Source organism: Antedon bifida, chromosome 3 (genome assembly GCF_963402885.1).
Source record: "Antedon bifida chromosome 3, ecAntBifi1.1, whole genome shotgun sequence".
NCBI lineage: Eukaryota > Metazoa > Echinodermata > Crinoidea > Comatulida > Antedonidae > Antedon > Antedon bifida.
The window spans coordinates 31,542,637-31,568,256 of NC_136228.1; the positions used below are offsets into that span (position 1 = coordinate 31,542,637).

A 25,620-nucleotide genomic window follows, 5' to 3' on the forward strand; every position below is an offset into this window, starting at 1 on the left:
CACATTTTACAACCTTCGTTTTTATGGATCACAAAAAAGAAGAAACTTAAATAGTCAATATAAATGTATTAATCTACATCCTGACATTGTAACATTGTTATCAGTGTTATAGAATCTATCTGCTAACCATAACTTGAATTTGTATCATTTTAGACCACTTGGTAGCTTGTTAAATCTCCCTGTTTTCATAATCATACTTATAAAACTTGGCAGTTCTGTACTCAACCGGTATGCTTTCATTTAAATTCTGTAATTTTTCAAAATGCAATGGGTAGGCTGTTGCATCATTAAAGCTCTCATTTACACCTCACACCTACAGTCGTCCTAATTCCTACAATCTGTAGACACCTATAATATATTTACAGAAATCGTATACCAAATGGTTGTTTGTTATATCACCATCTATAATGTTGCACACTTAGACTTGCGCCAAGTCTTTAGTTATTGTCTTTTTTATGTTAGTCCACAAGTAGACGTTTAGATTTTTGTCTGAAAATACATATACGTAAATTTGTGAGTACGTAGAACCTAGTCTAGGTTACACTGCGCCTACAGAACTAGAGGCTCTGATTCATTAACATTTTCATTTTCGTTGTCGTTGAATTCTAATTCACCATCAATGTTAATCTTCTTCATTTTATTATCTTTTGAGATGTGCTTGAATGCATTGTACAAGGATCTTAAGGTGGAAACTGCAAAGATAAAAGTCAACACTAATATTATAAGGTTGTATTTTGTAACTTTTCAATTATCTGTGCTGGCTCTGTCTACACTATTAAACTTTATGTGACAAAAAAATGTGATGTGCCCATATGGACATGATGATGTCATATCACTACTATAGTTGGGCATATCACCACCATATTTGGGCTTATCACACTTTTTTTTGTCAAACTAGTTTGATAGTGTAGACAGAGCTTTACAGCTCAAGGAAGTTGACACAGACAAATGTGTTAACACTGGATTTATTCCAGTTAATCTGAGCAATTGCTCTTTTGGTTTTTAGAAGTCCAGTGTGAATGAGGCAACACATCATCAGCATAGCTTCATAAAACAAAGCGCTTCTAACAATTATGTTTTAATTAAAACAATCAATATCATTGTTAAATAGTCAAAATTGTACCATAAATGGTTTAAAATCAGTTTATATTAATTTTATGTTTTTGTTATGTTCTTTATGGATATTTATCTGAAATAAAATGAATGAATTATCCACTATTTACCTGTGAACAGCAAGATGATTCCAAAATCAACAATTATAAGGATTATCTGAACCCCAAGATCATCCGCTTTATCCAGCGTACTCTGCTTTTTACTGTCATCAACAGGAACCATCAGGATCACACCTATCAGAAGATTGAGAACAATAGTTGCCAATGACAACAACTGCAACCAGTGTTCAAAGGTGTCTTTCATTGGTTGGAATGCTACATGCAGAATCAAGAAGAGTATTGCCAGAAACGCAGCTGCTCCAATCTGTGTTCTACTTGTCGAGCCGAAGAAAATGACAAGAGATGTCAGCGTAAGCTTGCGAACTAACTCTACCACTTCCCAGAACCAGCATCTTGAGTTATAACTTTCATGGAAAGCTCGGAGCCCGTAAGGATCACTTAAACCAGATGTTTTCTTGATGGTAATATCAGTCTTCTGTGACATAGTATCATCGACAAAGTCTAAGTTACTTGGATCTTGATAGTAGATGGTTTCTGAGTCGCCTGAAATCTCTAAGAGAGGGTCACTCATTTTGTGAGTTGACAGAATGCACTCGAACCTGAATCTCCAAAGCAAAAATAACAACCCTAACGGAAAACCTACGACATATAGAAGGCTTACATAAGCAGCGTACATATAAATTGTGTAACGGTCCTCTTCGCAAGAGATAGAATAATCTGACTTGAGTCTACTTTGTACGTCACTTTGTAAGTCATCAACCCAGAATGCTTGACAGATTGACGGAAAGAGGGAGAAGATTGTGTTACAGGAATTGGGATATGTAAGAAAAAGAAGAGACAGTGTATATTGAAAACAGAGTCGCTTGGTTTCTGCCATTTTTAATGGACGATCATATTTTGGTATTGTAAATTTCAAAATGAGATTCTTAATGAGGTAAATGAAGATAGTTAATATTATCATCAATATTGGGCATGTGATTCCAAATATGAATTCACGATACGCATTCAACTTGAATCGCGGGTCAAGACACTGAGGACTGGCGATCTTGATGATGTTAAGAGCAATGTTCTGCAAATGTTGTCCAATATTTGCCAGAGCCCGAGGCCAGTGAATGTAATTTAATGTACTGAATATTCCAGCAAGGACTTGATAAAACCCAATGACAATCTTAGCTCTGGCTAGTATCATATCAGCTGTCGTTCTCGCTTCAGAATCGGTACTCCGTTTTGAATCTATCCAGAAAATTAAACCAATCAGAATGAGCAAAGCCAGGATGATGATACCATATACCAGAAAAAAATGCCAAACTGATGGACACTTATTACATGAATCAAACCAAGGGTAAAAGCCGTTCTCGCACTGTGAACACATCCACCCTGTGAAGCCATCAGCACAACTTGTCTTTATTGTGTTTCCAGGGCAACTCTTCGGTCGTGGACACTCTTGAGCAAATGGAAGAGATCCAACAAAAAGTAGTGTGTTATCAACGCCATTAATTGCTGTATAATTTTCTTGTTTAAGAGCCCAAGTGAAATTTGAATAACTGTAAAAATCCTCATCTGATTGCCAATACCACCAAAATCCAGGCTTAAGTAGTTGGTATTCAAAAGGACAGACAATTCCTCTTTTGGTACACATAAAGCACCTTCCAAAACGATCTATACGGTAGTAATTGTTGATACAACGGCAGGCACGAGATCCAGCGACCCGATTGGTTTGAGTACCAAATGGACAAACTTGGCAGTCAGATTCAGATCTTCCAGGGCGTCCTGGTGGGACGTATGTACCGTGTTTACATGTTTTACAGTTATCGTAGTATGTTAAACCATTTGCGACTCCGATTTCATCTAGATAATAACCACCTGAAAACAAGATATTATTTTTATTAAAGAATGGTTTAGTAAACAAAATTAAATATCAAACCCAAAACATTTATTATTTGTTTTGGAGAAATGTTTAATCAATTAATCAACTGGTTCCATCTTGAATCGAATGTTCATGCACAAATTTGCTCAGATTCTGATTGTGAGGAATATTTATAGACTTAAGATCTGTCTATACTGTCAAACTTTATGTGACAAAAAAATGTGATGTGCCCATATATGGACATGATGTCATGTCACTGCCATATTTGGGTACATCACACTTTTTGTCGAACTAGTTTGATAGTGTAGACAGAGCTTTATATTAATGTAAGTTTTGCACTTTAGTGAAGAGATTTCACTCTGCCTTATTCCTATTGGGTTTTAAAAAGTGGGATAAATTTCATTTTATTATCCTTGGCTCAGTTATAAATGTGAGTCAAACTAATGTCAATGGCGTAACGCAGGGGGGACAGAGGCCCTTGTTTAGCACTCCTGAAGGGACCTCCAACACACTGGGTAGTATAGTTGCATTGAGGCTTTTCATGCTCCATGGCACCTTAAGCTCTGGGGGCCCCTGGATTTAGACAGTGAGTGCTCATAGCCGTCACTGACTAATATTGTTTATTACCTGGTGGACATGCGTTACAACCATTAGACATCCCACTGCTACCAAAGTAACCTTTCGGGCAAGGTATACAAAAGCAATGTCTAAACACTAAGTGACACTGGTAACCGTATCCTTTCAAAGTGGAGCACATGATCATTGGAAATTCCAGTTTGGGCACTGTGAATTCACTCATGCATGTCCTGTGTTTAAAAAAAATTATTTACATATTTATATTTTGCGCAATATTTCATGTTGATACTGTACTATACTACACATAATAGAGAGCTTTCAATCTGCGACAAACAATGTCATGTTAGTTCATTGTGCGCATGTGGAAATATTGGAAAGTTTGTCTCATGTTTCATGATCTCTAGGTCCAGGCAATGACCAGCGACACATCGGTTGACCTGACCTAGGTTGGTCATCAGTCCTTGGTCGTTGAAAAAAGAGAACACACTATTAGCTACTGTTTTGGGTAATTTCTTCTTCAAATGACTCATAAACTGTATCATTATTTTTGTATGTTTGTATATAAAATATATATCATATAAAATGCAGCGAAAATGTACCTTATTACATAACAATACTCACATAGTTACATTAGCTTGTAATTTAGGAATATTCTCCAGTTGACTACAAGTTCCAATACTAAGATATAAGTAAATACAAGTTGCTTAAAATTTTAGAATATTATTTTAACATCATAACCATGTCATTATTATATAACCATTATTCAAAATTTGTTAATGTAACATTAGGTTTGTGAACTTATACCCCAGTTTTATTTTAAAATTTTATTTTGACAAACCAAAATTACTAACATATCTTCAAACCAGATGAACATTTTCATCATATACCCCAGTTTATCAATTTGTTGCAAGCAAAAGTGTCAGACAGCCAATGGTGAATCTTTATTTTCTTACATTGTAGCATTGTCCGCCAGCTCTATGAAAGCTGAAGAATGAATAGTTTTCACCGGACTAAAAAATAAATGCCTAAAAAGAAGGAATCATTTCAGTTTTGATACATTTAAAAACATTATTTGACTATTACAATGATATGATATGCATAACATATAACAATTGAATATCCCTGAATCACTACATAACAAGAGTGAATATTTAGCTTTTGGCATTCACAATATTTTATTCTAATTCTAAACTATTTTTCTAACATCCTTTACTGTTTTTGTTTATAAGGTAAATTTTACCTGTTAGCTTGTTTACAAAAATATACATACGATTTAAAAATTTACTCACAAGGTGGTGATAGTTCGAGATGGTGTCCTAAATAAATTTTGCGGTATGGTTACCAAATTATTTTCAAAAAGATACCTGTAAAGAAATTTTTGGTTGACTATGTGATGTACTTTATGAAATTAAATACTCTTTAATATGTGAAGTTGAAAAGCCCAAACTGATAAAATACTTACAGTTTTTCCAATGGATTATCTTTAAAGGCACCCAATTCTATTGTAACTATCTTGTTTTTGAATAGATATCTTTAAAATAAATAAAAAAATGAATATTAAATAAATTTGAATTAGAATATATTAAAAATAAAGCAAGCTTCAGTTCATGGATATCAATATTTTATTCTAATTATGATACAAATTACAAAACGTACAGTTCTTTTAATTGTTTCAAATTTGCAAATGCATTCTTCGGAATTCTTTGCAGTTGATTTACATCCAGGAATATCCCAAGAACTTGTCTTGAACCGTTAAAGGCAAAATCTGGTATTTCAGTTATCATATTGTTACCAAGAAGACTACAAACAAAATGGAATTACATTGTGAAAATATACACTTACGAATAAGAACAAACAGCTGAAGACGGTTGTCTTCAGCTGAAATGTCAAGATATACACAACCATACTTTTTCAAAATATATTTCATACGCATCCAACAGCAAGTAACGCGCTAATTACAGGATGAATAAACTATTTTATAATTTATCGTTCATTAAAAACTACGCCTCATTTGAGGGAGTGGAGTTGAAAGAGTTGTGAGTTGTTGGTGCTAGGTCAGGATTGAACCCTGGACCTTGGGATTGGAAGGCAAGCTCCACTCTGCTTAATTTCCTTTTGGAATTTCATGGTACACTGCAAACCTAACTTTTACTAGTGTTTATTCTTTAAACCTTTAAACAATATTAAAATTGGTAATCATGTCACAATAACTACCTAGAGGTTAGATTAAATTAGATTTAATCTACCACTCTATGATACACAGTATTGTGTATCAGTATTAATTATAGTAATTTATATATTTTTTTAAACCCAAAATCTATCACTACTATAATCACCAGTTTTTTTCATAAATTTCTTACATGTAGTTTAATACATTCAAATTTGTCACAGCTTTCGGAATATATTTCAATCGATTCATAGTCAATGATCTAAAAGGCAAACCAAAAAAATAAGTTAAAGATGTATTGTCCCCCTGAAAAAATAATTCTTAAAAATTTTTTTGTTGAATATTCAATTTTAATGTAACATAATAGTAATAAAAATTAGGTCGAAAACAAATGTATTTACCTGAAAAAAATGTAATTTAAAGCAAAAAATTGTTAAATTGGCTGCCAGCCAATGGGTTTTTGGTTGGATTTAACCATTTAGTTTGTCATTTTACAAGTGAAAACATTATTTTTTTGTTATTTTTCTATGGACGTGATTAACTTTATTAAAACCACAAAATAACATATTCAAAGTCTGATTTAATTAATCTTCATTTTTCATGTTTTTGGGGGACAATACATCTTTAAAGCCTGAAGTTATCAAGAAACATTCAAAATGAGAAATAAATAAGTAATAACATTGAATAAAAATATATAAACAAGTAAGAAAGAAGTTTCTCAAATTTACCATACTTCAAAACGTTGTGAAACATGAATTTAACTCTTAATGACAATTACAACTTTATTTTAACTAGGCTAAATCTCTAACTTTGATAATAAATAAACTACCGTCTAAAGCTCTGTCTACACTATCAAACTTTATGTGACAACAAAAATATGTGCCCATATATGGACATGATGATGTCATATCACTACCATATTTAAACATGTCACTACCATATTTGGGCATATCACTTTTGTTGTCCAACTTGTTTGATAGTGTAGACAGAGCTTAAGCCTCATGTACCTGCTAAGGGAGTACTTACAGTAGTTGACAATGTCCAACTCCATAGAATGTGTTTACACCAATCTCTTCAAGTGACATGTTATTGAAATGACTGTAAAGAGAAACAAATTGTATGAAGAACAAGGCCAACAGCCATTAAGTCGCGTGCTACAATGCATAGTGATACCGGACCGACAGACAGACAGACAGACAGACAGACAGACCGACCGACATAGTGAACTATAGAGTCGCGTACACGCGACTAAAAACAATATACAAGATTTTACTTTTGATGATGAAACAACAATTTGTATTCCCAAGGTATAACTTGTAACAAATTTTGTAACAAATACTTTTATGGAAAATGGAACTAATATGGTAATATTTATTGTCGTTAAAATTACTTAATTTGGAACATTTTGGAACTTAATAAAACTCTGGTTTTGGGAGAGTTTCCAGTTTTAGAGAGTCCAGTTTGGAGAGTTGACTGACCCTGGGACTGACCAATAATATTCCTCTTTCTGTAACGTACTTACACTGATCCAAGTTCAACCCCAAAAGCATCTTTAGATTCTGGATTTTGAAAGAGATAATCAGGTAGCTTAGATATTATGTTATCTCTCAAATATCTGAAAAGTAAATAATTTAATTATTTTGATATACTGCAAGATATACAGTAATTTAAGTTTTTAAAAGTTGTATTTGGTTTCTAGAAATCAACATTCTTTGACAACTGTATATTAAGTGTCATCAGGAATAGATATAAGTTTTAGACTAGAATATCTATAAATTTACATGATATTTTAAATTTAATTCAGTAGGCCTACATACTTACAAATCGTCAACTATTGAGCAGCCATTAAAGAAACCTGGTCTTATAGCTGTGAGCTTATTCGTGCCAAAGTTTCTGCAAAATATGTACAGTATGTAACAAACAATTATTCATGTTTTAATGACTATGGTTTCTATTATAGCCATTTCTAAAAAGTGGCCAGTAGTATTGCTTTTTGGCAGTGAAGCATAATGTTTTTTAATGGTTATGAAAGGTATAGAGTGGTGGCACATATGACCTGCTTTTCTCTTACATTCTGACAAACATTTTATAATTATGCAGAAAAGCTTGGTTTCCATAAAATCGCTATCCTAAGTCAGGAACAACTGTCGGCGATACAGTGTAGCGATTTAATGGAAATCAAGCTTAAGAGAAATATCTATTTATCTAAATTTCTTCTTTAGTCTTTCAAAAAGTCATGTTCATTAGATTGCCACTTGCCATTGGTTCATGGTTTCCTCTTGGCTATTTGCCAAATGTTTAGTAAATAAATATGTTTTCATTTTCTCAGAAGTGGCAAACATTTCACTCTCCATCAGCTCTAATTTTTTTGTATCTGTGCCATCACTACTATAACATGAAATTCTACCTTTAATTTGTATACATTGTTTAGACATGTATTACTTACATTTCATTACCATATTTGCAGATTATTTTCATGGCAGCGGGATCGATGTCAGTAATGCTATTTTTTTGCAAGAACCTTACAATTAAAAGAGAAAATAATATTTATATACATTAGTAACTTTATTTATTTATGATAGTGAAAAAACACAAATGATAATGATGCCGTTATCAAATGATAATGATGCTGTTAAGCCACAAATGATAATGAAACTGTTAAACCACGAATGATAATGAAGCTGTTAAACCGCAAATTATAATGATGCTGTTAAACCACAAATGATAATGATGCTGTTAAACCACAAATGATAATGAAACTGTTAAACCACGAATGATAATGATGCTGTTAAACCACAAATTATAATGAAGCTGTGAAACTGCAAATGATAATGATTCTATTAAACCGCAAATGATAATGATGCTGTTAAACCACAATGATAATGATGCTGTTATCAAATGATAATAATGCAGTTAAACCACAAATGATAATGATGCTGTTAAACAGCAAATGATAATGATGCTGTTAAACAGCAAATGATAATGATGCTGTTATCAAATGATAATAATGCAGTTAAACCACAAATGATAATGATGCTGTTAAACAGCAAATGATAATGATGCTGTTAAACCATGAATAATAATGATGCTGTTAAACCACAAATGACAATGATGCTGTTAAACCGCAAATGATAATGAAACTGTTAAACCATGAATGATAATGATGCTGTTAAACCGCAAATGATAATGAAGCTGTTATCAAATGATAATGATGCTGTTAAGCCACAAATGATAATGATGCTGTTAAACCGCAAATGATAATGAAGCTGTTAATAAATTATAATGATGCTGTTAAACCAAATGATAATGATGCTGTTATCAAATGATAATGATGCTGTTAAACCGCAAATGATAATGATGCTGTTAAACCACAAATGATAATGATGCTGTTAAACCGCAAATGATAATGATGCTGTTAAACAGCAAATGATAATGATGCTGTTAAACAGCAAATGATAATGATGCTGTTAAACCGCAAATGATAATGATGCTGTTAAACCAAATGATAATGAAGCTGTTATCAAATGATAATGATGCCGTTATCAAATGATAATGATGCTGTTAAACCGCAAATGATAATGATGCTGTTAAACAGCAAATGATAATGATGCTGTTAAACCGCAAATGATAATGATGCTGTTAAACCAAATGATAATGAAGCTGTTATCAAATGATAATGATGCTGTTAAACTAAATGATAATGAAGCTGTTATCAAATGATAATGAAGCTGTTATCAAATGATAATGATGCTGTTAAACCGCAAATTATAATGATGCTGTTAAACAGCAAATGATAATGATGCTGTTAAACCGCAAATGATAATGATGCTGTTAAACCAAATGATAATGATGAGCTGTTATCAAATGATAATGATGCTGTTAAACCGCAAATGATAATGATGCTGTTAAACCAAATGATAATGAAGCTGTTATCAAATGATAATGATGCTGTTAAACCACAAATGATAATGATACCGCTAATGTAACTTACAAATATCCTAATGATTCCAGACCTTTTAGTTGGTTCACATTTATGTACTTCAAGCTATTGTAGCCCAACTTCCTATCATTTTGTATTGTAAAGATAGATGATTTAAATAGAGCATGGAGGAATGAAGACCTACTGGCAGCGAAGGACAATTGAGGTGAAAAATATTGTACTAACTTTAACCATTTGACATTGAATAGGGTAATCCACCTTTTGACGTGAGAAACTAGTGTACCCTCAAAGATATCTCAACAAATGGTTCTCTTTATTTAGAATATTATAAATCATAATAAATAATAGATTATGATGTTCTTACAGTTTTGAAAGCCAAGAGCATCCTGTAAATCCACCATCAGGCAAGTTCTTTAACAAATTGCGTTTTATATTTCTATAAACAAAAAAGAATAACATTTATTTTTTTGGTATGTCAAATTAAATTAATGTTACTCAATAAACACAAAATAATGCTTGGAAACAATTAAAGAATATCTATTTATTATAGTACTAAAAGGTAGATACTTGTTTATATATTTGTTTACTTGTTTATATACTTGTTTACTTGTTTATATACTTGTTTATATACTTGTTTACTTGTTTATATATTTGTTTACTTGTTTATATATTTGTTTACTTGTTTATATACTTGTTTATATACTTGTTTACTTGTTTATATACTTGTTTATATACTTGTTTACTTGTTTATATACTTGTTTACTTGTTTATATACTTGTTTACTTGTTTATATACTTGTTTATATACTTGTTTACTTGTTTAAATACTTGTTTACTTGTTTATATACTTGTTTATATACTTGTTTACTACCTAAAATTTAGAATTATACTTACAGCTTGACTAAGTATGTCATACCCACAAATTCTGTGCTGAAATTTTGAATTACATTTTCAGAAAGATCTCTATACAAACAAAGGAAAAAGACTTTCAATATTATATATTTATATTTTGAGTATTGTTACATTCAGAATTGTTCCTTTTTTTTCTTAAAAAAGTTATGTGGGTTTTTTCTAGATTTGGTAGTTTTTAGGTTTACAGATTAGTTTTTCCACAAACACCTTCAGCACTTTCGTGGATATGTGCGCTAAACACATTATTATTTTACTGGCATCTCTGGATTATTAGATCCTAAAAGTACTAAAAGTATAAACTTACATTGTACCCATTGTCTTTGGTAGTGTTGGAACTTCGCTAAGGTTATTTATGTTAAGGTTACTGCAAGTACACAAACATTTAAAGTTTACAATAAATATAGCGAGGTACCATGACCAATTCAAAATATATAAAGATAGATATATGCAAGTATTTTATGATTTTATCCATCGATCAGTTTGACAATTACTGACAATCCAACGAATAAACAGATTGTCCGTCAATTGAATAACTTACATGCTTTGCAGATCAGCAAGATGGCGCAGATCCGGTACAGAATTAATCATATTGTTTCCTACGTTCCTGAAACAAAATAAAAACAATTTAGTTAACAAACTGCGCAGATACTGCTACTCTACTACTGTTAATTTGTAAGAATGTTGCTAAATATTAAAGATGGTATTTAGCACCAAAATGTGTAGAGTTACTACCAGGATTTCAAATTATGAGTTCTTTTCACGAAGCCGGCACAAGAACGCCATAGGAAATTGTACTATGTGGAAGCAATAGTAGTAAACACTAGCAATAAAAAGTAAGCTTAGTAAATAAAGAAGACCAAGAGAGTTTATAATACATAAACTAGGATATTACTTACAATGCACGCGTATCATTCGGGATTCCAATTGGAAATTGAGTAAGCTTTTGACTGCTACAATTGACAAACTTCTCAGCTTCAGAACACTTACAAACTCCATTTTGCCACCCATGACATGCAGTAGGTACTGGCAGCTTTTTTTCCCTGTATAATTGTTGCGTTGATTCAACTGGACAGTATAACTGGCAAGTCAATATGTAAGCTAGCTGAATTAATAGAAGCTTGAGCATCCACATTGCCTAAGAAGTTACAATGAAAATATTGACTTTGGCTGTTATTTTCTTCTGCAGTATCAGAGTTTCTAAGTAGGCCTACGACAAGTGAGTCTTAGAATGAGCTAGATATGGAAATATCTTATTTTTCAAACCTAATTAAACAAGCTTTTAAAATTTGACCAAGATGTTTTGTAAGAACGAGAAATAGACTGCGATGAAATTTAGGAAAAAATCTTACGATGATATTCTGAGGAAGCTGCTGTGCTGTGTAAGCAAAGTAAGTAATGATGATGTTCTAAGGAAAAACATTCTTGGTGTTTAGTCTAATTATTCAATTTATTTGCTCCTCTGTTAATTTGAGAAAATGAACATATTAACCATGTGTTGTAAAGGATACAAACAGCTTTATTACTTGTCATCTTATCTTTATAGATATGGATGATAGGAACAATTACAATTAAGATGATTGATGATCATACAGTATGGGAGGTTCCTCGATGCTAGCTCGGCCGTGAATGGTCGAAAGTTAGTAACACGTGTGTGTGACGTAAGAAATTAAAAGGACACTATTTTGTAAAGAGCGCCCCCAATTCCATAGAGCAGTCAACAAAAACATGTGGTGGTAGTACATGAGTGATGCAGGTGGTAGGTAGTTTATGCCCAGCAGTTTTTTTGTAATATTGTAATATTATAGCATATCTATCATAGTATCAATACATCAGTAGCTATGAAGCACATATAATGCGCAGAACAACACAACAAATAAAAGTGTAGGAGACTATCCAGCTAGCTAGGCTAGGTCTAGGCCCACCGAGTGAGGAGGGCTCCACTCCAATTAGGGTAGTAAGTAGCCTAGTACTACTAGGCCTAGCTAGGCTACAGAGTCTGAGAAGGGGGACATATATAGGCTGAATTTATATGAGTACCTCTTTATATAGGCTGATGATGGGGAGTGTGAAAAAGTTTGCTTATGGCTCTTCCAAAAAACAATGCACTCCCTTTTCTGCACCCTTGGAATACCTAGCTAATTAATATTATAATTAATAAATTATTGATTATCTGAGTAGCATATCCCCGAGCGTATCTTAATTAATTTTGAACTAATAATAATATACCTAAATATCATGTGTTTTGTCTTGAAATGTAACTAATTCTTTTAACCACAGCAGATAAACAGTTAATTGAGCCTTGTAATAATAGCTCACTCCAATACCTGAGGTTCTCCAAATACGACGCCAAAAAATGTCATCCAATCAAGAAACTGGTATGGCAACCATCACCATGACAACAGATTTATTGATTGCACCAATTACAGCGTTACTTTATAATGGTCCATATTTAATTACAGGTTGGTTTTTGTCATGTATTACCTCTTTTAAAACTGTTATATGTTTACCTTTTTTGAGGTGGCTCTATATTTCATAACTTTCCGGTTCTTATTTCAATATTTACCATTCTACTCTACTTTATTTTACTTTTTTTTTTAAATTTAGGTGAAGGCCCTTATCTCAATATTTACGACACTAAAACGCAAAACAAGATTACATCACAGAAGATCTTTACAAGCCAGAGAATTCATGGTATAAGACACAGTGAGTAGTATTAATAATAATCGAAAATTAATTAATAATTGAAAAGTCATGGATTAAACAGCATTAAGCTCCGTCTACACTATCAAACTTGGAAAAAAAAAAGTGTGATGTGCTCAAATATGGTACTAGTAGTGATATAACATCATGTCCATATATGGGTATATGACATTTTTTTGTCACAAAGTTTTATAGTGTAGACAGAGATTGCCTAGTCCAAGCAACTATGCAGAGTATGCGAGTATGTAGAATTATGAATTACACTGAATTAATTAGAGAATTTATACTTGAATACAAACTCTTTTCCCTAAGATCCGCAAATTAATTTTCTTTTATATTACAGGTCATGAAAATGTTTTTGTTATATTTGGACAGAAAGCATTCCGCATGCTGTCAATATCCTGGACGGCTGAACTAAATACTTGTAGGTACGTATTAAAGATCGCAAGTTGAAATTGTGACAAACATCTTTTCTTTAATATCTGAATAAAGCATTTACGTTGTTGTTGGTTCATACAAGGATACAAGGATACAAGGAAACTTTATTCATCCCAACTTGGGAAATTGTGTTGCTGTCTTATACCCCTTTCACACCAAAACTCCGGAGAGTCTCCGGAGACACCCCGGGGTTTATGACCATTCAAAACGTCGAGAAACTCCGGAGATACCCCTTTCACACCAACCTAGCGCCACCGGGGTTAATAAAATAAAATTGTAAATGTCGCCCTCTATTTTTTTTTTTACATAGCGACGATCATTAGAATAATTTTAATTAACAATATTTTTAATTTAATAATTACTTTCAAAGTCTCAGAAGTAATATAATGTTTTATTGATACTACTTATTATTTTTTAAACCCGCTTTATATTTTGTACAAATATTTAAAGTATTTTGAAATAAAACTAAAGCAATGAGTGATCGTGTGAGGATGACCTTTTGACCCGAAACACTCCGGAGTTTGATGTTGGTACCTTTCACACCAAAACACAGGGGTGTCCCCGCAGTTCGCTCTCCGGAGAATGTTCAGCTGTTCAACCCCGCAGTTTTAAACTCCGGAGTTGCTTGATTTTACCTTTCACACCAAACAGCGGGGCGTCAACTCCGGGGTGTCTCCGGAGTGTCTCCGGAGTTTTGCTTTTGCTGTAAAGAATTGTTCATCCTATGTACATGGGATATTGGCCTTTTCAAGTTTATTTTGAAATGTTATTTATTTATTTATTTATTCAACAATATTTCAAGAGGGTGACCCAGCCAGCATTAGCTGATTTTCAGCTATATTACAATAGTTAAAATTCAATAAAGTATAAATATTAGTATTGTGAAAAGAGTATCACATTTAAGCATATCTAATCTGTATTATGTTTACTCTGATAAGTCACTTAAACCAGCCACCCTTATAGTCAATTTTTGAACTAATATCTAAATTCAATTGCATGTATCCAGCCAGCCTTATCCACTAATGTGCAAATGGTCATATGTCAGCAAATTAATACAATACAAGTGTACAAATAATGGGCAATAATAATAATGGCAAACACATAATACTTGTACCATAAAAGCATCAGCAAAGAAAACATAAGTTTCATCTAGAGAGCCTTTTTCCCATCACATTTTCTCATCAATTATTGATTATTTAATTAAAATGAACGTTTCATTTTCATCAATTTTTATTTTTTAGAGTTCAATTTGAAATGGATGTTCGAGAGTTGAGCGATTGGATTTGGGACGTACAGTGCTTGGACAATGCAAACCATATTGCTGTAGCATTGGGCCATAACTCAGTTGAATTGTGGGATTGGAAACAAGGCATACTGATTGAGCAAGTTCATTGTGAAGAGAAGTGTATTTTGTATCCAATAATATTTAGTTGTACCTCTTTAGAGATTCCTGTGGACTTGTTTCTTTCGTTCAACTAAGCATGAAGGAGCACTAAGGAGACAACAGCTACAGGGCGTGTCTCTCTATATCTATACAAAATTTACAATTAATGCAAAAAATATGAAGGTGTATCATTTGTTATTCCACAACACTGTGCCATCTGTACTATTCTACTGTGCGCCAATTTTCACCTTTGTTACCATGTTCCATCAAACTGTTCCCATATGTGGTTGTAAAGAGTTGCTATCCAATTTAAAATGGACAAACTGTGGAAGAATGACAGCCCACTTATTAACAATGTTTTGTTTTTAGTAATGACCACATCCTGTTAACATAACTTTATTACTTAGCAGCTGAAAAAATAGACACAGAGATAAACTATAGATAAACCAGAAAATCAAACAGGATGTTAACATATCGACTCTGTCTCCCAATACAGTACAGAATTTTCTGAAAATCAGAAACTCTTCCAAAAGGTCCCAATTATTCAAAACATTTGGAATACCAGAATTTCTTAAAAACCAGCCTAAAGCTTTGTCTACACTATCAAACTAGTTTGACAAAAAAGGTGTAACGTGCCTAAATATGGTAGTGATATTTCCAAATATGGTAGTGATATGACATCATCATGTCCTTATATGGGCACATCACATTGTTTTGTCACATAAAGTTTGATAGTGTAGACAGAGCTTTAGGGTTCAGGTATTGAGAATGTTGACTATCAGTGTCTCAATACAATTTCTAAGTAGTTCATTTACTGTTGATGGTACCTAAAAAGCATCAGTTCATGAGTATATAAAAGCTCTTTTGAAACAGTGTCACTCCAGAGTAAGTAAAATATAAGTTAAAGAAAAAAAGATGAATTAACAATAGGCCTATTTACAGTGTATGTGATTGTCTACGTTTGTGTTAGGTACTGCAATGGGGGCCATAGAGCCCGTTATCTAAAATAATTTAGTTTTCAGTAAACCAAGAACTGTTGCATTAAAAATACATTGACATATATTTATTCTCTTTTAACGCCCTTATTATAAATATTGGATTTTCTTTAACAAAGATTTTCTAGATACTCTGCTAGCTTTGTCAATAAAAGTTGGTCACAATTAGCTTTATTTGCTGGTACAGTATTCAACCAAGTGTTACTATGGCGACCTGCATCTGGGAGGAGTAAGGAAGGAAGAGTGGTACCTGACCTTAGATGCACAGGTCATGAGGTAATGTATTGTCAATTCATACTGCAATATGATTATTAACCAAAACTGCTTTGTTTGTTAACACTACACTATTAAACCAAATATGGTAGTGATGTGCCCAAATATATACAGAGCTTTAAACCAAAACTATTTGTTTTTATTTAGGGTGTGATTTTCAATGTGCAATACAGCTTCACTCATAAAATTCTCTGTTCTGTGTCAGATGATCGCAGTATCAGATTATGGCCAGTTGAATCGCTGGATTGTCCATCCAGTCCAGTGTTGAACGATGCAAAGCTAGTGATGTATGGCCATAGCGCTAGAGTGTGGGCTGCCCGACTGCTCAGTAAAAACATAATTAGCATAGGAGAGGTATGTAAGAATAAATTAATACAAAAAGTTATCTTGACAGTGATAATTTTGTATGTATATTTTTGTATGGTATATTAATATTTTGTTCTTTTATATTAGGATGCAACTTGTATTGTGTGGAACTATGAGGGGAAAATTCTACATAAGTTCAAAGGTCACAAGGTTAGCGAATTTAATGAATGAGTAAAAAATGTTTCTGAAAACTTGTGCATTTTTGTTTTTCTTTATTCCTTTAGCAATTGCCTGTCAATAGTTAGAATATACTTTAATAATATACTGCAATCAATTTCATTTATCGGGACTGACATACACCCTGCTGCTGAAGAAGCTGCTGCTCTAGTAGAGTGTGCCTTAAACAACGCCGGATTCATAACATATTAGATAATTTTGAATACAATGTTTGTTTTTACCTATTTAGGGTCGGAGTATTTGGAGTTTAGCAGTAAACAAAGAAGAAACAATGGTTGTAAGTTCAATTTCAAATTAAAATTTCAAACATTTGTTGTTTATTTTGACTAATCTTACTACTAAATTATTACTTTTATACTAAATTATTATTTCAATCTGTTCTTTAATTATGCCATATAGTGACAGGGTTGCTTATTAGATAGTTTTCACATGCAATGAAGTTGCTCCTGGACTCCCAAGATATATTATTAAAAAAAGAATGTGACTCTTTATTGTATTTTGTTAGGCAACTGGTGGTGGGGATAGCAGTGTACGACTATGGTATTTGGATAGCGAATCGCACAATGGTAAGTAACAAAGCACAGAAACAGTTCTGAAGAGGAAAGAAATTTATATTAATTTATGTTAATTGTTTATTTTACCACGTCAGCCAATTAAGGACACCAAAGAAACGTTTGTTTGCATGGCCTACTATACTAAGACAGTGAATGATTCTTGCCTAAAGTTCTGTCTACACTACCAAACTAGTTTGACAAAAAAAGTGTGACATGCTCAAATCTTGTAGAGATGTGCCCAAATATGGTAGTGATATGACATCCTCATGTCCATATATGGGCACATCAAATTTTGTTGTCACATAAAGTTTGATAGTGTAGACAGAGCTTTAATCTAAAAGCTGAATGGCACATCCTAGCTTAACCTGATTGATTCATTATAAAACTCTATTGTTCTTTATTTTGTGTATGTAGAGTTAGCAGCAGTTGAAGGCATTCATCTACAACACTATATTCAGACTCATGATGGCTTTGATAAGAATGATTTTGCAAGAACTGTTATGTTAACTAACAATGCTGAAGTGATCACAATGACAAATGCTGGGTATGTTTAGATTAGACTTTTGATTTGTGACAAACTGGGATATGAATTACACATTACGTCATTTATCCAAGTCGTCCAGCTCTGTAAAATCATTTTCAGTATTTATCGATGGCCACTTAAAAAATGTTGAAATCCACATGTCTCTTAAAACAGAAGTCAACGTTTCCACTGAACCTAAAGTTCAACAACTTGATAAAATCCCAAGACAAACTCGAAATATAAATTTGTGTGAGGAAGTCTTTGAGATGTTTTATACTAATTTCCTTGTACTAGGGTGTTAAAAGTAACCGTTAGTAGACAATATTAGAATATTAAAATGAATTAGCAATTTCAGATAAAATGATGATTCAATTTCTTTTTTAGATACTTATTGGGTTACCAACTGAAGACCAAGATATGGAGAATAATTACCCATGATGCAAGATTTAGGTCATATGGAATCACTTCCTTGTCACCATCTCATCACTTGGTTGCCTTGGGTAACATCCACGGAGACATAAAAATAGTGCATCTAAGTAAGCAATCACAAAATATCATTATAATATACACTGCCATACTAATAATAGTTTCAACATATTCTACATTTTGCAATCATTATGCCATCATATGTCCAATCCTGCAGGAGGCCTATATATTATACTGTACCTGCCTTTCCCATGCCTTTATTAAAACATTAAAATAAAAAATCGTTGCATTTAAATTCCTTACAGGTTCTCCTAAGTATGTGCAATTATCCAATGCATTTGAAAACAAGGTTCTTGGGTTGTGTTGGGCTGATGATCAAAAGCTTGTATCATCTGGACCAGAGGGCCAACTGGTGAGTCAAATACAGTCTATGAGTTCAGTGATATTAATATACATTGAAAGATTTAATGTTCTATACATAACACCGTTTCTTTGTTCGTAGGCCAAGGCATATTTTTTAATCTAGGCTAGACAACATATGTGGTTCAAATTCCTACAAAATGATACATTGTGAGACCCATCATTGTCCTCTCATTGCCACATCTGTCAGATGAGACATTAAGCTGTTGGTCCCATACACAAAAGATACATCTAATACTTCAATTCTACATTTTAAAATTGTTGTGTCTTCATACATATGCCTACATGATTTTATTATTTAAATACCTTAGTTTACAACTTTGTACACCATTTATTAAAGATAATTAGAGGATTGGCCCCTTTAGTGCTCACCATATTTGAGGCTATTCTATGTTGCTGCTGTGAGCCCTATGTTCTAGTGGTGTGTTGTTGGAGGCTGGTTTGGTTCTAGTAGATCCTCTCCCAAGGGGTACCCTATTACCGGGACAATTTATTTGATTATGAAGGTGTTCCCTCAATAATAATAATATTATTCATGTGCATTTTGTTTGTTATCAGATTTTATGGAATGTCTGTGTGACTGAAAATGAGCTGACAGCTGTAAAGTCCATGATGTTATTCCTTCCGGAATCAAGACAACGATGGATTACCACAGCTGCTGTGCTTCCGTACGGAAGGGGAATCTTGTGCGGAGATAAGCGTGGCTCATTGCATCACTTCCCCTATCCAGTTGATACACACACTGAGGTATTACTAAAAGTTGAATGTAGATATATTGATTTTATTTAACTAGTTATTCCCCTCAAGTACAGTAGAACCTCCATTTTACGTACGGTACGGGACCGAAAGGCGTACGTAAAACAAGGGATTCGTAAAATCAAGGTTGACCTTAAATTGACCCCCAAATACGTAGATCATAGCTAAAAAGGCTGCCGTGTTTGCCTACAGCATGCAGGTGGTCACTAGCTTAGCTAGGCCCTTCCTAGGCCTAGACTAATCTGGGCCAGGCTAGCAGGCCTAGCAAGATGTGAGGCCTAGAAAAGTACAGTATATACAGGCTGTGCGACTAAATAAAGTGTTATAAATAAAATATCAATGTATTGTTCTTGTATTTTCTATCAATAAAAACAGTCGCTGCTGTAGGGGAATGCACATGAGTTCCTCACACAGCCATGGCTTTGTGCTTTGTTGTTGTTAAATTGCGCCCTCAATGTAAGAAAATGATGATGTCATCAGTAATTTAAGCGTACGTAAAATCAAGGGAACGTAAAATCAGGGTACGTAAAACGAAGGTTCTACTGTAAAATGTTTTTTTGTGCTTCAGCTAATTCAGCCTATTACAACGCTACGAGGGGTTCACGGTAAAGTAGGGGTAACTGACATTTGTTGCCATAAGAACAACGTATATAGTACCGGACGAGATGGCACATATAAAAAATATCAGTTCCATGATAATGTCTTACAAGTTATGAACACTAATAAGGTTTACAAAGGTTTTGAATGGATTGAAAAAATACTCATTAAAGAAAATGGTGAAATGCAAGTTCTGGGATTTCATACAGTAAGTAATTGTTTAGTTTATTTTGTTTTAAATTGTAATGGTTTTTTTAAATAACATTTTTTTCCTTTTGTTCGTGTTTTTGTTTAGTAAGAGAAGTATTTATTTATTTATTTCATCTTCATTCATAGCTAGGGCCCATGATAATGTAATGGAATTTTTTTTGTATTTATATTTTATATATTCAGTGTTGTGTCATTATCTAAATAAGTGTTTTACAGCTCTGTCTACACTATCAAATTTAATGTTTGACAAAAAAATGTGATGTGCCAATATATGAACATGATGATGTCATATAACTACCATATTTGGGCATATTACCACCATATTTGGGCATATCACACTTTTGATAGTGTAGACAGAGCTTAAGAATTTAAAGTAAAATTGTTTTGTTGATATTTTTTTAGACTCACTTTATGGTTTGGTCGGTCAGCCAAAATCAGAAATTATTTCAAGTAAATTGCGGTGGAGGTCATCGAACCTGGGGATACACAGAACTAGAGAACATTTCTTGCTTTGCCTTTATTAAAGCCAGAGATGTATTTATATGTAAACAGACAGGATTACAGAAGCAACTTATTCTTAAGGTTTGGTTAATATATTATGGAATCGAGTTCTCCCAGAGGGCCCAGGTATGATCAGTGGCTGTGATGTACTAGTACACCGGGGTAACCCCCTACTCATCTCGAAAGATGTACTATATTACTATATATATGTACTATACTAGGTTCTTTAAAGTTCACATGAGCTAGATGTATACACTGAACCTACGGTTTTTAGTCCAAATCCGAGAACCAGAACCATGGAGCAAGTCTCGAACCCTTGCTGATGTTATGGCTACGTACTGCTACACTATCTTAACCGCTCGGCCACACTTTTATTTGTCAAAAAATACCACTTTCGCATTGCCTACCAAAATTCCGAAGTTTACACACACCGGGGCTCACCATACAAAACCCATGTTGACGGCCCATTTTTTTTCATTAATTTTAGGACAGTTTACATGGAAGGGAGTTAACATGTGCTAAGTATCTTGAAAGAATCAATGTAAAAGGTATTTTTATTTATTTATATTTTTGCAAGCAATGCGCACATTTGGTTTTGTAAATGTGCCATTGCCATTTAGTATATAAAAAACAGATTGGTACAGCGAATATCTGTATAGATATAGATAAACTTTTTTCGTCAAAAATTGAATATTTTTTTTAATTAATTTAATTTCCTTTGCAAGATACAGGATATTAAATACATTTAAAATACTTAGAAAAGAAAAAAACAATAAAAATATGAATAAAAAAAATTGCAACATTTAAAATCAATTATATACAATGTTATGTAATGAATGTTAATGAGTCGAATCAAGTAAAACAATCCTTCAACTATTGAAAATAAAAAAACTGTACATATTTTAGTATCATTAATTTTTTAATTTTAGGTAATGGTTACCTGCTCATGGCCACTGGGAGTGAAGATACAACGGTCAACATTATAGCTGTCGATTGTATCCTTTTTAAGCTTTGCTTGGCCAACGATTGTTACAAAATAAATGATGTATCATGGTTCTCACTTTTAGCCATTACATTAACTAGACAACTTAATTCAGTGTCAGCCTTGCACAGTAAAGTATAAAACACTATAATTGGTTTGGATGGCCATGCAATTATCTAGTTAGGTTAGCTGTTATCCTTTAGTTGGCAAAGTAGAACACTATATGTCATCTTCATAAGCTGTCGTTGGTCCTCCTCAAGATGGAAGATGCCGCAGATGTTGATCCTGATGACTGGTTTTTCATTGCTGAAGGATCATTATGTGAATTTCCTGAAGAATTGTTCAGTTCTCCATTCCCAATTGTTCCCCAATTAATACATTTTCGTTTCACTACTCCTTTCTGTTTGGTATCCATTTCTATTTTACAGTTCCTTAATATATTTGAATAGGCAAAACATCTAAAGCAGTAGTTATAAAAACATTACAAGACCATATTTCTAGTGTTCGAGACCTTGCTGTCTGTGAATCCCATTATAGCCATGGGATAAAGAAGCATAAAGAAGAGTGCCAGAATAAAGGTGAAGAAGTGGAGAAATTGTTATTTTCTGTTGGAGGTAGATGCAGTATCAAATGTTGGAGACTTGTTATAAAGGATAATGCAGTAAGTTTGATTTTATTTTCATATTTTTTACCCTTTGTACATGATAATAAATATGAGTTGAAGTTGGAGCAGAAAAGAGGAGGTTGTACAATAGTTTTTCACTAACCGTGTAATGTACCATCTTTTATTAATGGGTAAAATATATATCTAATGGTTATTTGATTGAGGAAATTAACTCATGGCGCACAGCAGACAATTCTACAGCAAATACTATCCAAATTTTGAAACAAAAATAAAGCTTTGTCTACACTATCAAACAATATGTGACCAAAAATTGGATGTGCCCATATATGGACATGATGATGTCATATCACTACCATATTTGGGCATATCACTACCATATATTTTTTACACATAAAGTTTGATATTGTAGAAAGAGTTTTTTTTTTATTGTCAAAGTACACCGAAAATAAACAAACACAAACAGGTCTTGAACTCAAGCCTTCTTGCATATCATCCTTGTGTGATTTACCAACTCCATTGAGTGAGGTAACATTTCCTAACATCTATTGAAAGCAAAACCTGTTGCAATGTTGTTATAAGTATTATTTATAATTGTTTTGACAGGAAAATCTGGAGTCTGCCTTTACTGTATCACTTCTTGCGTCGTATGGCACGCTGGATGCTAATCAAAGACGCAAACGAATGAGACAGAGACAACCATTGGACCCAGATACACGCTACATGGCGCTTCAAGTTACGTCTGCACAAGACGTAGATAAATCGCTTTCGCATTACAATAAATTTCTAACTATAGCAGCATCTGATGGTTTTATACGGTAACATTGTTTCATTAAATTGTTCTTATTACTCAAAATTATGACTAGTACAAACATCAATAAATTCAGAAATAATCTTAATTTTAAATATAGATTTCTCTATTGTTAGAGATACCACTATAAATAGAGAGATTAATAAAGATATTTTCCTTTATAATAGATATCTTTTAATAGTTTTTTTTAATAGTTATTATTTATTATATATTTTATAATAGAATAATTGTTAAGAAATAACCCATATTGACCAAAGTTATAATTTTGGTATCTTTATTTGTTTTTATAGATTATTTAACTTCAGTGAAGTTCGCAAGACATTTATACATATATGGTCATCCTCTTGGCATAATGTTTGTCTACTGTCTCTAACTCAAATCATTCATAAACTCCCAGAAGGCAATGCAGTAGTCGTCTGCTCTGCAGGGACAGATGGGAGAGTTGCATTGTGGGACATCACCAACTTAATTCACACCTACCATTCTGGTATTGACAAATGTCAAAGATCAAATGAGGATAAATTAGATTCAGAAGATACTTGTTCTTCAAAAGATGACATTTCTTGTAAAAGATTAGAATCTGATTTTAATTTACATAAATTAACTAAAGATAAATTAATGAATCCAGAGAGTTCTGAACATGCTGGAAGACATTTAGAAAAGGCAGTGTCTGCTGCAAGTAGTAGCAGTGCTCAAATTGAAGAAGATGTAGATATAGCAGGTGCTTCAGGTATTCAAGAAAATCATAAACCAGTCTTTTCAAAGAGAATACATCAATCTGGAATCAATGCAATGGACATTGTAAATACAGGTAATGATTTAAAAAAAATAATAATCATGTGGTTATTTCAGTTTTAGCAAAATGCTTGCCTTTCAAATCCTGAATATAAACATCAAAATGTGTAAAGGAAAGTTTTTAATTCATTTTTCAGGCTTGGATTATTTATTATCAAGTGGTGGTGATGATAATGCAATTCATGTTACCATATTGAAGGTCAGAGTTCAAGAAAGTGGACACATCCACTTTGATGTGGGTGATTCTTTTAGTATTCCTTCAGCCCATGCAACCCTAATCTCAGGTGAGAGATAAGTCTAAATTGTAAAAACTTTCACCCATCCACAATTTTCATGTCAATTTCTTCTAAATAATTTGTTTTTAACTTATTTTAGGTGTGAAGTTTCTAGATAGACACACTTTGTTATCATCGTCTATAGATCAACGTCTCAATAGTTGGAAAATAAATCAGAATAAAGTAAGCGTTTAAATTAAAAATAATTAATACAATTATCAACACTGCTTAAATGCGGTTAAACTGTGCACTCTGTATTAGGAAATATATTTATATAGCACCCTTTAGTGTTCGGAGATGATACCAGAGCTCTTATATTGAATGTCCTAATGATATAGCCTATGATGCGAGTTCATTAGTAGTATTTTAAAAAAGTAAATTATTTGTTGTTTATTTGTTTTATATATTTATTAGATACATCTTATTGGTTCTGAATTTACACATGTTGCAGATACATCAGGCTTAAATGTAACCATAATAGGGTGAGTACAAGTATTTATAAACACTTTTTAATTTAGACAAAAATGTCCGTTTTTACGTTTTATCTGTACTTGCAAATAGCTGTAATTTTTGTATTTTATTTTACAGAGGAAAGGTTTATATATTACTTCATGGACAAGGCCTTCAGCTGCTTAGTACCTCTAGCAAGATGGATGAATGATCTTATTCTCAAAATGATTTGAATAACAATTTTTATATTGATAAAATAAGTGCAGATATGCTTATTTGATTCTGTAATTTATATTAGTAATATAATAAATGTAATATTTATTTTATGATAATCTGAAATTTGCATGTGGTTGTCGGCGGCTCACTTTGACCCAATTTACACTTACGATCTGGGTCAGTATAAGTTTATGTACTCTACAATGTTAGGCCAGCCTTGAAACAGATGCAGACTTGGACCACCTCTCAGCATACATTACTTTTTTAACAGGCAGTTTCCAAAAAAAGGCAAATAAAGATGCTCCTTTTATACAATACACTTTTAAAACATTGGTAAGATAATTTGTGAATAATAAAAGGTAACTATATATTTTTTAAATAAAATACAGTAATAACAAAAGTATGCTTTAAATTGAATAAAACATTTTAACTGCATAAAATGAGAGTAATATTTTTTTTGTCACTGAATAGTTCTTGAAGGCGCATTTGGCTCCCATATCTATCACCATGTGGTAG

At 32.8% G+C, this 25,620-nt stretch overlaps 2 protein-coding genes across 3 annotated transcripts in view; one reads left to right on the forward strand and one right to left on the reverse strand.

Annotated features, from left to right (window-relative positions):
* Positions 1-7,249: 7,249 nt before the first annotated feature.
* Positions 7,250-25,620, reverse strand: part of LOC144837513 (epididymis-specific alpha-mannosidase-like) — a 128,299-nt gene continuing 109,928 nt past the window's right edge. The window contains exon 20 of the mRNA XM_078692666.1: positions 7,250-7,261. The gene's annotated coding sequence lies outside the window, so the exon portion shown is untranslated. The remainder of the gene's footprint in view (positions 7,262-25,620) is intronic.
* On the forward strand, positions 12,376-25,530 carry LOC144837638 (tRNA (34-2'-O)-methyltransferase regulator WDR6-like). Of its 2 annotated transcripts, none has more exons than XM_078692835.1 (25): positions 12,376-12,393; positions 12,914-13,092; positions 13,238-13,336; positions 13,677-13,761; positions 15,013-15,183; positions 16,279-16,426; positions 16,571-16,777; positions 16,877-16,939; positions 17,196-17,243; positions 17,472-17,532; positions 17,935-18,064; positions 18,428-18,579; positions 18,775-18,881; positions 19,448-19,636; positions 20,214-20,450; positions 20,855-21,034; positions 21,441-21,501; positions 21,883-21,948; positions 22,385-22,596; positions 23,164-23,375; positions 23,659-24,179; positions 24,301-24,447; positions 24,539-24,621; positions 24,853-24,920; positions 25,027-25,530. In XM_078692835.1, the coding sequence occupies exons 2-25, from the start codon at positions 12,987-12,989 to the stop codon at positions 25,097-25,099; spliced, it is 3,426 nt and encodes a 1,141-aa protein (XP_078548961.1). In that variant the 5' UTR covers positions 12,376-12,393; positions 12,914-12,986; the 3' UTR covers positions 25,100-25,530. The 2 variants fall into 2 exon arrangements, with proteins under 2 accessions (XP_078548961.1, XP_078548962.1); XM_078692836.1 differs by lacking the exon at positions 12,376-12,393 and adding an exon at positions 12,540-12,587 and having other exon boundaries at positions 12,911-13,092.

What these genes read in the sequence shown, in the direction of transcription:
- LOC144837638 (XM_078692835.1), top strand. Translation starts at nt 12,987, where the DNA reads ATGTCATCCAATCAAGAAACTGGTATGGCAACCATCACCATGACAACA. An exon ending in ACAAAGAAGAAACAATGGTT is followed by an intron (nt 17,244 to 17,471) that starts GTAAGTTCAATT and finishes GTATTTTGTTAG; the next exon opens with GCAACTGGTGGTGGGGATAG. An exon ending in TTAAATGTAACCATAATAGG is followed by an intron (nt 24,921 to 25,026) that starts GTGAGTACAAGT and finishes TTTATTTTACAG; the next exon opens with AGGAAAGGTTTATATATTAC.